The sequence below is a fragment of the Marmota marmota genome, unplaced genomic scaffold (assembly GCF_001458135.2).
Source record: "Marmota marmota marmota unplaced genomic scaffold, marMar, whole genome shotgun sequence".
NCBI classification, from domain to species: Eukaryota; Metazoa; Chordata; class Mammalia; order Rodentia; family Sciuridae; genus Marmota; species Marmota marmota.
This window is the reverse complement of record NW_026000026.1, coordinates 4,736,769-4,749,841: the sequence shown is the minus strand read 5'-3', so window position 1 is coordinate 4,749,841 and position 13,073 is coordinate 4,736,769. Positions and strand designations below refer to the sequence as shown.

Below are 13,073 nucleotides of genomic sequence, written 5' to 3'. Positions count from 1 at the left end.
GAGGCGGGCGGGCAGGAGGGCGGGCGGGGGAGCAGGGGGCGGGGCCAGAGGGGCGGGGCCAGAGGGTGGATCTTGGGGACTGTAAGGGGCGTGGCCTGAGGCAGAGACTGGCAGGGGGCGGTGCCCAAGGGGCAGGTGGAGAACCACCCGGACTTGAACTCTAGCCTTCTGACCCGAGGCTGACGTGTGCCTCAGAGGATGATAGACAGGCACCTTGCAGGGTCCAGAGACTCCGGGCCAGGGGAAGGAGGGGCAGCGGGGCAGGAAGAGGGCGTGCCGGGCAACAGAAAAATGGGGAGGGGCCCCTGCAGGACTAACAGGAAGACAAAAGGCAGGACCTCAGCGTCTGAACTCAGCGGCCTCGTTAGTCCTTGGGCTCATCTGAGGCAGGCGCATCCTCAGTCCTTATGGGGTCGCGAGGGTCTCTTTCAGCAGTCCTGGGAGGGGTTTCTTTCGGGGGTTTGAAAGCTCTGCTTACCGGGCTGCTGTTGAGGATCTGATGGAGAGGCAAACGCTTAGAGGCCGCTTTCCCACAACCCACTCCCCCCCTCACCACCCCCTCCAAACAGGGGTGCAGCACCCACCAACCCCCACTTCCCTTACTCTGGGGTTAGAACTTAACTAGTCTCTCAGGGGCCTTGGGAGAGTGCCAGGGAAGACAGTGAGAGGATGAAGGCTCAGAGAGGTGAAGTGACTCACTCGAGGTCACACAGCTGGGAGAGCTGCTGATTCCACGGGGGCGCTCTCACTGCCCCTGGAGTGGGAGAGAGATGAGACATCAGACACCACAGAACGTTTGTCAAATGCCATGATGGGGCTCAGTGGACTGTAGAAGGAGGGGCAGGCCTGGGCCCGGGCAATCGGGATGCAAGGTGGCAGCCAGATGGAGACTCCAGAGAAGGGCATTCCAGACAGAGGCTCAGAGCAGGCAAAATAGGGAGGAGAGTGACTGCGGCCCCAGGGACTGTCACCAGAGCCTGGAGGCCATGTGGAGAGGTGGCAGGAACCGTGATGGCCTAAGCCAAGCTGAGGGCAACGACAGGAGGTGGGGGTTGGTGAATCGGGTTTGGGGTTTTTGTTTGTGGGTTGGTTTGGTTGGGTTTGGAGGAAGGAGGATTCCAGTCTTGAAGTGCAGTTAGAATTGCGTTCTCTTCCACATAATATCCTCATTCCTTTTTTCCTCCTTGCTCAAGTGATACATTTTAGAAAACATTAAATAAATGTTAAAAAGAAAGTACTTCCCATTCCCTAGTCTGGCAATTGCAACCCCAAAGGTGGCTGCTTGGTGTGTGCATCCTAGGAGATCTTGGATTCATTCACTTGGAAAATATTAAGTCATTTTAAAAGATAGATTAGACATTGCAAGGTTCAAAATTCAAAAAGTTCAAATGAGTATTTAGTGGCAATTCTTCACCCCATCCCGTCCCCAAGCCAACCAGTCTGTGTCCCCAAGGCAACCAATGTAATTTTCCTGTGAATCTTTCCAGAGCTATTTTGTGCATGCATAAGGAAATAAGACACAGGTATTTATTTTTTTTCCATGAATGGTAGCTATAAGCATACACTGCTTGCTCTTTTGCTTCACAATACGTCTTGAAGATTACTCCATATCAGTCCATAAAGAGCTTCCTCATTCTTCTGTTTAATGCCTGTTATGGATACACCAAAATTTATTGCACACTCCCCTATTGATGGACACTTATGCTGTTTCCAATCTTTTGCTACCACGAACACTGCTACAGCGAATAACCTCATACATACATCATTTTGTGCCTGTGTGAGCATATCTGCAGGATAATTTTCAGGAAGTAGAAAAGCTGGGTCAAGGAGCACATGCATTTGGAATCCCAACAGATAATGCCAAACTGTACCAGATTATGCTCCCGTGAGCCACGTGGGAGAGTCACTTCCCCCTCCTCCTTACCATCACCACGGGCTCATGGATGACTTCTGAGTGGGGAGTGACATGCTCAGGTTTTCATTTTAACAAGATCCCTCGGGCTGCTGCGGTACAGCTTGGCTCCAAGGCAGGAAATGGAGTCAGGGAGGCCTCAGAGCCGGGGTGCCCAGCATAGAGCCCCAAAGGACAAACCCAAAAGCTTGCATTCTTTCTCAGCACCCACTTGGATTCCTTAGTCCATCTGTCTAGCTGGGATGCCAGAAGTGATAGGGATTGAAGATGAGGGTACATGGAGATGCTGCGAGGAGAGATTGGGGGTGCAGTGAGATCCTGCAAAGGGCACACCCTGGGCAGAGCCAGGTCCCAAAGTTAGAATCCCCTGATTCTTCTCTCCCCTAGTCCTGTGTATTGGCCAGGTGGGGGGCACCTCGTACAGAAGCAGGAGGAGTGTGAATGACAAAAGCCATTAGGAGCCCAGGAATTAGCAAATGTGCACTGGGGTCAGGTGCAGAGCTAAGGAATCCCGTTTCAGCCGTACTGACTTTAGGATGAGAGAAAATGGGGGAAAGAAACCTCCAGAACTTCCAGGGGCCCATCTGAAATATGGATGTGGAGCTCTGAGGATGTTTGGGGCTCTTTAAGTTTTGGCTCCCCATGTGCACCAGGGGGTGAGGGTGCCTCTTTGTATGATTGCTGAGAGGATTGGGGGGGAGTCTATTCATGCATTCAAGTATTTATTGAGTGCCTACTATGTGCCTGCTCTGGGCACCAGGAATGCAGCAAAGGGCACATTCAGGACCCTCTGGAGATTTTATTGACATATTGCTATATGTTTGGTCTTGATGAATGCAAGGGAGAACCATAAACCAGGGTGGGGAGTAGACTTGGATGAAGAGATTAGGGCAGCCTTATTCTGGGGAAGTGACCTTGAGGTAGAGATCTGGATGGAGTGAGGGGGCCACAGGAGTTGGGGGCAAGAGCACTGCAGGCCCGAGGAGCAGCAGGTAGGTCAGGTGTCCTGCCCAGCACTGGGGACAGGGGATGAGGATGTCAGTGATGGGGACTTGGTCCTTCTAGTAAGGACTTTGGAGAGGATAAGCCTTCAGGAGGAGAGGAAGAGAAGGCCACAGATACGAGGGAAGGGCAAGGACTGAGAATTGGGACTGACAGGGGTGGGCAGATGAGAGACTGGGCTCTACAGCCGGAGGACAGCCACTCTCCGGGGATCATCCCCCACTGCAGAGGGTCGGGAGAGGGTGCCAAGAGTGTGTTCTGGACCCAGGAGAGCAGAAACAACTCCCCCGAACCAGAAGAGGGGCATCCTGCAAGACGGACAAAGGCGATCCACCGGGGTCCTTCTTCCAGGGTCTCCAGCGCAGGCTGAGAGAGTGCTTTCTGACACTTCCCAGGAAGACCCAGATTTCTCCTCCAGGTGCCCCCAGCCCCCTGCCAGAGCCGCCCTGCTACCCTGCCCAGCTCCGTTTCCCCAGCCAGGAATATTCCGCCGCTGCGGGTCTATATTTAGCAGCTGCTGCGAGGTACAGTCTGTTCTCGCTGTGCAGATAGCAGGGAGCAGAGCAGAAAGGGCCGGAGAGGAAGGTGTGAGGAGGGCGGGGGTGGGGCGCCACGGCCGAGGCCAGAGGAGGAATTAACTTGTGTGCTTTAAAGGCCAGGCCTGCCAGCAAGCCCCCCACAGGGGCGACAGGGATGGCATTTGCGGGCTAATGAGGCGTCACACCGGCTCCAGAGCCCCTTCTGCAGTATTTGGAGGGGACAGCAGGGGCGGAGGGGACAGCAGGGGCAGCGAGGACAACAGCTGGAACTGGGGGCGATGGGTGAAGAAGGCAGCGGGGAGCCGTGGCCGGGTTATAATTACCAGCCCCCGCCCACCAGCGCCCCAGCAGGAATAGAAAGATTCCCAGAGACTCCAAGATCTCTGCTGAAAATTCTGGAGACGTCCGTTTTACCCGGAGAGAATGGAAAGTACATTTGTTGAGCACCTGCTAAGTGCTGGACCCTGGAGTCAGGATGTTGAACCAGACCTGGCTTCTGTCCTCACCAGGTTTTGCTCTGACAGAGAAACCACAAACAGACAGGCAGGTACCCCCAGGCTGTGAGGGAGCTGTGGAGGGGCAGCAGGGATCAGTGAGTCCAGTTGTCATTCGAACATTCTGTGCCGGCCATACTGATAGGCTAATGAGCAAGGCCAGCACAGCCTCTCCCAACTCATGAGGGTGCCCAAGTCAGGGCTTGAAGAAAGGATGAGCAAGACATCTCCTAACTGTGGATGCTCCTCTTGCCAGAAGCTTGGTCTCTTCTAAGTCCTATCGAGTGCCTATCCCATTTTACAGAATAGAAAACAGAAGCTCAGACAGTTCAAAAACTTGCCCAAGGCCAGGCACAGTGGCCCACGCCTATAATCCCAGCAACTAGGGAGGCTGAGGTAGGAGGATCACGAGTTCAAAACCAGCCTCAGCAATAGTGAGGCATTAAGTACCTCAGTGAGACCCTGTCTCTAGATAAAATACAAAATAGGGCTGAGGATGTGGCTCATGGTCAAATGACCCTGAGTTCAATCCCCAGTACAAAAAAAAAAACAAAAAAAACACTTGCCCAAGGTCAGAGTATAAATGGTAGAAAGAAGACATGAACTCATGTCTGTCTGACTCCAGAGTCTCTGCTTTTTACCCTGCTCATATCTGATTCTGTGTATCTCTGGTACATAGTAGGCCCTCTGTGAGGGTCTAATGAATGAATGAGTGAATGAATTTGCCAAGCCAGAAAGTTTGAAGACTAATTTCATGGACTGATTTGAGGTTTTCGTCCCCCAGACCCCTCCATGGTGGGTTTGTCCCAGAGAGAGGAGTGGGATAGAGAGAGTGGCCATAACCCATCCCTGTGTGCCGCCCCAGTAAAGGTATCTCTCAGGATCTGTGGGAGGCTGGCTTCAGGACCCCTGCAGACACCAAAACCCATGGACACTCCAGTCTCTTCTACCAAATGGCATAGTACTCACAACCTTTCATTGACTTTAAATCATCTCCAGATTACGTATAACAACTAATGTAAAGTAAATGCTATGTAAACGGTTGTTAAATTCTATTGTTTGAGGAATAGATGGGGGGAAATCTGTCTGTGTTCCATAGAGACTCAATTTTTTTCCGAATGTTTTCATTCTGCAGTTGGTTGAATCTGAGGATGTGGAACCCACAGATACATAACCTCAATGGGACTTGCCCCTCCCACCAAGAGGTGGAGTCTATTTTCCCCAACCCTTGATTTGCAGGCCTGTGGTTTGCTTTGGCCAATAGGATGTGGCAGAGGGATATTATGCAAATTCCAAGGTTGGGCCTTAAGGGCCCTGGCAGCTTTAGGTTTTGCATCCCTGGAACTTAATCCCCAGCCAACGCGGGATGAGAGACCACTGTGTCTCAGCCACAGCAGAATCACAGCCCCGGTGTGGCTCAGGTCGTCCTGGACCTTCCAGCCCAGGTGATCCTTCCGTTAAGCACAGCTGAAAACCCGCAGAAACAGCCCCGCCAACCGGCTCTTCTACCAGTTGGCTGTGGCGGCTGCCCCAAGTGCAGGGCTCAAGGCCACCTTTTGTCTGTCACAATTCTGTGGGCTGCCTGGGCTGTTCTTTCTGGGGGGGGGGATCACTCAGGTGGCAACAGTTGGCTGCCAGGTCACTGGGGGTTGACGCAGCTGGGGGACCGCTGGCGTGTGGCCTTTCATCCTGGGCTTCTTCCTGGCACAGTGGTCTCAGGAATCCAGAAGGACGGTCCGGTACACAGGGCTTGTCTGGCTCCTGCTTTAGTCGCACTTGCTGAGGTCCCATAGGCCAAGTAAGTCACATGGCCAAGGCCAGATTCAGCGTGGGAGAGAGTGACACAGGGTTTTGGATACCAAGAAATGCGGTTCTTTGAGAGCGGTCACCATAGCAACCTACCGCCACAGCAGCGTGTGACCTGGGAACAGGGTCCAGGGGCAGCATGGTTCCTGGATGCCCGCCTCCTAGATGCCCAGAGATGGCACCCAAAACACACGCCCCTCAGACTTCATGGCCAGTGAGAAGCGTCGAGTGTCCCCCAGTCCCCTGGAGCTGGGAGTGGCAGGGACAGCAGGAGGCTACCACCTGGAGCCTCTGTCCTCACCCAGAGCCAGGCCCCTGCTGCAAGCCCACTAACAGCCTTTGGTGCCCGAGCCTGTAAGTGCACACGGGCCCCAGGGCTCTGCGCTCAGCGCCATCCTCCTGTAACCGACCTCCACAGGGCTGGTGCCAAGGGTGTCCACTCCAGTCGGCTCCCTCCCCTTCCCCTGGCACCCCCTGCTCTCTGGCCTGCTGGCTGCTGGCTGTCTGTCTGTCCACTTGCCTCTCCCGCCCACTCCCAGCACCTTCACACTCTCCGTGGTTCTTCCTCTCCATTTCTCTAGCTCCCCGTTCCTCTGTGGGTCTCTCTGTCTCTTCCTGTATTTCTCCCATTCCTTCCTTCCCTTCCCCCCCCTTCTACCTCTAGGTCTCCATCCTCCCCCCCTCCCCTCCCCCAGCCGGCCTTTCTCCTGTCCCTCTCCCTCTCCGTGTCTCTACCCTGTGGCACGGCTTCCTGTTTCTTGCTAGAGTCCCCCCCTCTGTCTGTCTGTCTCTCTCCCCCCCTTCTTCCTGTCCCCCCCCTTCGTGTTCTTCCCACCCTCCGGGCAGAGGACAGGACAGACTCCATCTCCCCAGGCAGCCCCTGCTGTCCAAATGCAAAGACTCACTTGAGGGAGCCGCTGAGGCCCAGAGGGCACCCCTTCCTCTCCGGGCATCTCACGGCAGCACCAGAGCCCCCTGATTAGCACTGAGAAAAACAGGGAGGGCCGTCCAGGAGCTGAGACAGGACCCCACAGGTGGTGTCCCTCTGTCAGAGGCCCCTGGAACCTGGGGGTGAGTGGCACAGGATGTGAGGTAGGCTGGGCAGGGGCCTCCCTCTCCACAGAGGTCTAGAAGGGCAGTTCCGACTGTGGACTCTGGCACCTCTATTTAAGTCCTTGCTGTGTGTTTTCTACAGTGTGACCTTAGGCAAGGTATTTGGCCTCTCTGTGCCTCCGTCTCCTCACCCCAAAATGGGCATAATCACGGCCCTTCCCCGTAAGGACGCTTCGAGGATTAAAGGAGGCAACTCACCCCAGGGGCTGGGGACCATCTCCTGCAGAGCAAATGCACAGGGTGCTCCTCATTGTCACATGCTTCTCCTGGTGGCTGTCCACTGACTTTGCCCCAGAGCCCACTTGATGATGTCTGGAGGCAGTTTTAACTGGGGCGGGAGAGTTGATCTACTGTGGGAGGCCAAGGGTGCTGCTAAATGTCCTACAATGGACAGGACAGCGCACACACACACGCACACACACGCACACGAATGATCCACATGCCAACAGCGCCCAGTTGAGTGGTCCTCTTCTCAGGTAGGGGCTGTGGGTGTCCTCGTTTCACAGATAAGGACACTGAGGTTCAGAGAGGTGAAGGGATTTGCACAAAATCACGTGGCCAAAAAATGGCAGAGCTGGGATTTATCCCAAGTCATCTGCTTCCAAGGCCCCCCAGTCCCCACAAAGGCCAGCGGCATGTGGCACAGGAGGGGCCGGCAGGGGGCCCAGTGAGGAGCCACAAAGGCCACTGATGGGGTCTGTATGAGCCTCGCCTGGACCCCATGCCCCTCCCATCTCCCTGTCGATCCCACACCAGCAGGACCACTCCAAGCCCCCCATGCCTGGGAACCCCACCACACGCACGCACACGCACACACACACACAGAGACACACGCACACACACAGAGACACACATGCACACACGCGCACACACACACAGAGAGACGCACACACGCACACGCGCGCACACATTCTGCAGCCTCCTGTACTGTGGTGTTTATTGGAGTCCGAGGCTGTTCGAGGACAGCAGGAGCGGAGCTTGGGTTTTATGGGGCGCATCACGGGGCTGCTGGTGCATGACTCCACCTGCGCTCAGGCCCTGGATGCCACCTGTCACCACCTGGTGCTCGGCAGGTTGGAGGGGGTGTCACCAGAGGCTCTGAACGCCTCACCGACTGCCCCTGCAGACCCCGGGCCCTTCTGCTGGCAGGGAGACAGGAGGCCCGGCCTCCCTCTGCAGATCCATCTTGCTGCCCCCTCTGCTCCCACCCCCGCCCATGAGCAGCTCCGAGGAGTGTTTGCTGGTGACTTGCTGGTGTCCAGATGGAGGACGCAGAGCGGGGAGGGGTGGGGGCCGAGGCTGGGGAGTTTGTGGAGGGACTCGTGTGAATAGGGATGCGTGACGGCAGCTTGTGTGTGTGTGTGTGTGTGTGTGTGGTGGTTGCGGAGCTCACGCCAGCACTGTGGCCGCATCGATGACTTCCATGTCACCCACTCTCCTGAACTGGAACTGTGCCTCCACTCTGCAGGTCTGAGTCCTACCTGGGCCTGTGCAGGGGACGCCACATCAGCCAGCCGCTGGTGGCCGGTCCCCTGGCCTCACCCTTACTCACCCACAGGCGTGATCCGGACGGCCGTGCCTGACCTTGACCGCGAGAGCCAGGAGCGCTACGAGGTGGTGATCCAGGCCACAGACATGGCCGGGCAGCTGGGTGGCCTCTCAGGCTCCACCACTGTCACCATCGTGGTCACCGATGTCAACGATAACCCACCCCGGTTCCCACAGAGTGAGTGACCCCTTCCCGGAGCAAGGCCACATCTGTGTCTGTTAGCCCGCCCAAGCCCCCCACTGGCCGCGGCTCCTCTTTAGCTTTCCGCCTGGAGAGACGCTCCTGCCCCTCCCCCTGTCCACCGAGGGCCCCTTACCCAGCCCCCTCTTCCCACACAGGAAGAGGCTGAGCCCACCTGGCCCTGCTGTCTGGCCACCCCAGCTCCCCAGTGGCCTTCCCCACACCGGGCCTGCTGGCCGCCCAGCCCCCTGCTGCTGAACAGCTGGCGAAGGGCGGGGTCCGGCTGGGCGAGGGGCTTGGGCAGACAAGGCAGCGGCCACCACACCCAGGCCCCCACTTATGCCTGGAGGAACTGAGTCTGAGCGACAGGCGCTCCCTGCCTCTGGGACCCTGGACGGCAGGAGCCCGAGAGGCCGGCTTCTCTGGCCAGGCCCCGCCTGCCCATCAGCCCGGCCAGCCCCTCCGTCCCAGGCTCAGGCCGAGAGCCAGGCCACAGGGAAGCCACCGCAGCTGGCAGAGACTAAGAGCTGCCGGGAGCCCGGCTGATTCCTATCAGGGAGTCATTACTCGAGGGCCGCTGCTCTCGCATTAGACCGCCCCAGGGGACTGACCCCGCAAGATAAGGGAAGCCAATCCCTTCGCTGAGCACACAGCAGCCTGGTACCCAGACAGACAGGTGCAGGCCGGGAGCCTGGCACAGAAGCCAGCCCGCGCCTACCCCCGGCCCAGCCGCCCACCCATGGGGCTCCAAGCGCCAAGCGGCCCTCTACCCAGCTGGGCCTGGCAGTGCGAGCTGTGAGCATAATGGGGAGGCTGAGCAGAGGAGGTGCCAGGGCACGGGGGACTTCTTCATCCCTCCCTCCCTCCCTCCCCTCCTCGTTTCTCTGTCGTGAAGCACAGGACACGCAGAGGGCCCAAGACAGAAAGGTCCAGTCCAACAGTTAATTATAAAGCAGACTCTCCAGGAGCCACCCTCCAGGCCCCAGAGCCTCATGACGTCCCCACCCCTTCCTCCGCATTAACCACCACTCGCGTCTGTTACTATCTTTTCTACTCTCTCCATCCGCCTCACCAAACATCATAGTCTAATTTTACCCATTTTTAACCTAGTACAGGTGGAATCCTGCAATATACATAATTTCACTTCTTTCTTTTTTCTCTCAAAATTGTGTTTATGAACCCACACCATTGCCTATGGCTGTGTTCATTTTCCTTGCTGTATAGTATTCCATTATCTGTCTCTTCAGCTGTTGAGGAATATTTGAGTCCTTCCCAGTTTGGGCTGTTAGGAAGGATCCTGCTTTGGCCATCCTTGCAACGCCCACCCCCCAGGGCCCATTTGTGCACATTTCTACAGTGTGTACACAGAGGAGTGAAAAGGCTGGGCCATGGGATATACCTGGTCACTAAATAAGGCCAAATTGTTTTTCCCATGAAAAATTGCACACGCTGCTTGCGCACATCCTCACCAGCCCTTGGGATTGTCAGACCCTTTGAGTCCTGTTCCTGGTGATGTGCTGGGTGCCCAGCTGGCTCTCGTTCCCGTCTCCCCAGCTGCTCACAGGTTCCACTGAGGGGACAGCCTGGTGTCCGCAGGCGCTGAGGGTGTCTGCTGAATGGGAGATGCAGCCCCTGTCTCCAGAGCTGAGAGAATAAGCAGAACAGGAGACGGAAATGCAGTAGCCCCACGAGGGGACGGGGACGAGGGGAGAAGAGGAAGAGGGGACCAGCTGGGGCCCTCAGGAGCACAGGAGGGGGGCCTGAGGGGTGGGCGCTTCCCGGGGCTCAGGTTCAGAGCAGGATTGAGAGCCGGGAAGGAGGGGGCGAAGGGAGGGCCGCCTGGGGGCATCCAGACCTGCAGCCGGCTGAGCCCGAGCCGGGCCCGGAGCAGGAGAGGGGCCAGGGCAGCCGGGGCCAGTAGCCGGCCCAGGGCAGCGGGGAGCCATGGCAGGGATTAAAGCCGGGGAGGAGCAGGTCTGGCTTGTGCTGCAGAAAGAGCCCTCCAGGTGGCTGTGTGACAACAGGCAGGGCGGCCACTCAGTGCAGGGTGACCTGGACACGCAAAGGCCCCCGAGGCCCATTCCACCCACAGCCCCTGCCTCACCCGGGCTGGCCCACTGAGTAAGGAACTTTCGCACCTGACCCTGGCTCCCCGTCCCGACACCTCCCAGCTGCCAGGCACCGCACCCTGGGCCTGCTCCTGCCGTCCCTCGGTCTAGCATGTCCTTCCCCGGTGTCTGCCTGGCTCCCTCCTCGCCTCCCTCCGACGGGAGTGTGCCCAAATGTCACTTCCAGCATGGACCCCAGGGCCCACGAGCTCGGCACAACGTGCCACCCCAGCCCTGGTCAGGTGACGTGCAGCTGCCCTCCCCCCGACCACTCATGTTCCCTCTTTGTTTTCCCCCGAGTCTCTGTCACTGCTGGACACACTGTATCCAAGGGGTCTCATCTGTGGCCTGGCCCCCGTGCCTAGGGCTGTGCCCCGTCTGGGACATCGCAGGGCTCCCTGCACCAACGGACCGAGGGACCAGACCAACAGGAAGTCGGCCCGCAGCCCCGCCCCTCCACTGGCCACCGCAGTGCCCACTGGTGGCACGTCCCCAGATCACTCAGCAAATAAGCCCAGGGGTCAGAATGGGGACCGTCCTCTCCGCGCGGCCCCTCCCGGCCCCCGGCCTGGCTGACCCAGGGCTGGCCGCGGTCGGGACCCAGGCTGCGCTGCCCGCTCACGAGCGTGTCCCCACAGAGCTGTACCAGTTCAGCATCCAGGAGACGGCTCCGGTGGGCACGGCCGTGGGCCGGGTGAAGGCCGAGGACTCGGACGTGGGCGAGAACACGGACATGACCTACCACCTCAAGGCGGAGAGCGGCAGCGGGGGCAACGCCTTCAAGGTCACCACGGACAGCGACACTCAGGAGGCCATCATAGTCCTGCAGAAGGTGCGGCTGCCTGGGGACGGGGGCAGGCCCTAGGGGCAGCGGGGTCTGGGAGGCCTCTGAGCAGTCACACATCCCAGCCTGGTCCCACTGCGGGGATTGAGTCCCTAGAGATCTGGGAGCTGTCGCTTTACAAGAGCTGTTTTACAGATGAGAAAAAGGAGGCACAGAGAGGTCAAGTGATTTGGTTGAGGTTGCACAGCTACTTGTTGGAGCTAAGATTCCATCCACATTTGAGTCCGTGCTTTTCAACATCACAGTGTGGGTTTCAGCTCTGTTCGTTCATGCTCCTCATGTCCTTTAACCTCATTTTCCTCCTAAAGGAGAGGTCACTATCCACATTTTTACAAGTGAGAAAAAGGCTCAGAGAGGTAAAGGGCTTGCCCAAGATCTCACCTCACGGGACAGAGTTGGGCTGAATGACGGCCCGACAGTTCCCAACTCCCTCCCCGAGTCTAACAGCCTTCCTTCCTTCATCTGACTGGCCCAGGAACCAAAAGCTAAAACTGCAAACGTGGGTCCCCGAGGAGAAGGAGACGGAGGTCAAATAAAGAAGCAAAAACTCCCTCTTCCAGGGCCTGGCCTTGGGCTCAGGAATGTAGGGCTGCACAGGCCATCAGGACTGTCCACTCACTCTCCCAGGGAGGCCTGTACTGACCCCATGTTCTCACCAGCCCTTGCATACCTCCAGGGACAGGCGGCTCACTCTCTTCTATGGACAGCTCCCTTCCTCCCCTCCGCCAGGACCTGCCTCCTTAGATCACTCGGCAGTAGCTCCGCCTCCAGTGTGCCACACAGCCACCTGCCCCGACTCCCGTCACCCGCCCCACACGCCCAGAGTGACCCACTCTTTGCCTGGCACTGACAGTGTAAGGACACAGCCCAGGTCCCCAGGGCTGCCCCGAGGATGATAACCGTGTAGCGAGGGCTTCTGATGAGGTGCTGCCCCACCGCGTCTCGGGTGTTAACTGGTCCAGTCCCGGCAGCAGCCCTGGGAGGCCGATCGCTGCCTGTTTTATTGATGAGAAAGGGAGGCCCCAAATTCAGTAACCCGCTCAAGGTCATGTGCTGAGCATGGACGGCCCAGCAGGGACACAGGCCCGGTGCTCCGGCTCAGCGTCCCCCTTTGAGCACGGTGTGGTTTTCCGTCCTTGTGCCTCTGGGCGAACTTACTGTAAACTGAGCCCGTTTCACAGATGGAGGGTGGCCCAAGAGGCCCAGCCTCCTAAAGAGGCCCAGCCTCCCAGAGTGGCCGAATGGGGCCCAAGCCCACCTGCAGGGCCCAGCAGGGTGTGTGCTCACGTCCCCCTAGAGCTGCCCGCCCCCAGAGCTGCCCTACCCAGGCTGGGAGCTCCTGCCTGCTCCGGCAGCACCTGGCGCCCGAGGCGTCTCTGTGGAGTCCCGATGGCCGCGGAGGCCGGGCCCTGCCTGAGTGATGAGCCGGCTCCAGAGTCCGGCGGTCACTCCCCGGCCAGGATGGCCACCACCTGCCCCTGCATCCTGACTTCCCAGGCAACAGGACGCAGGAAGGAGGTGGCCGC

At 58.1% G+C, this 13,073-nt stretch overlaps 1 protein-coding gene across 1 annotated transcript in view; it reads left to right on the top strand.

Annotated features, from left to right (window-relative positions):
- Positions 1-13,073, top strand: part of Cdh22 (cadherin 22) — a gene marked incomplete at its 5' end in the record, with an annotated part of 63,579 nt that overhangs the window by 20,598 nt on the left and 29,908 nt on the right. The window contains 2 exon segments of the mRNA XM_048811933.1: positions 8,425-8,592; positions 11,342-11,565. Of these exon segments, the coding sequence (XP_048667890.1) occupies positions 8,425-8,592; positions 11,342-11,565 (392 nt within the window).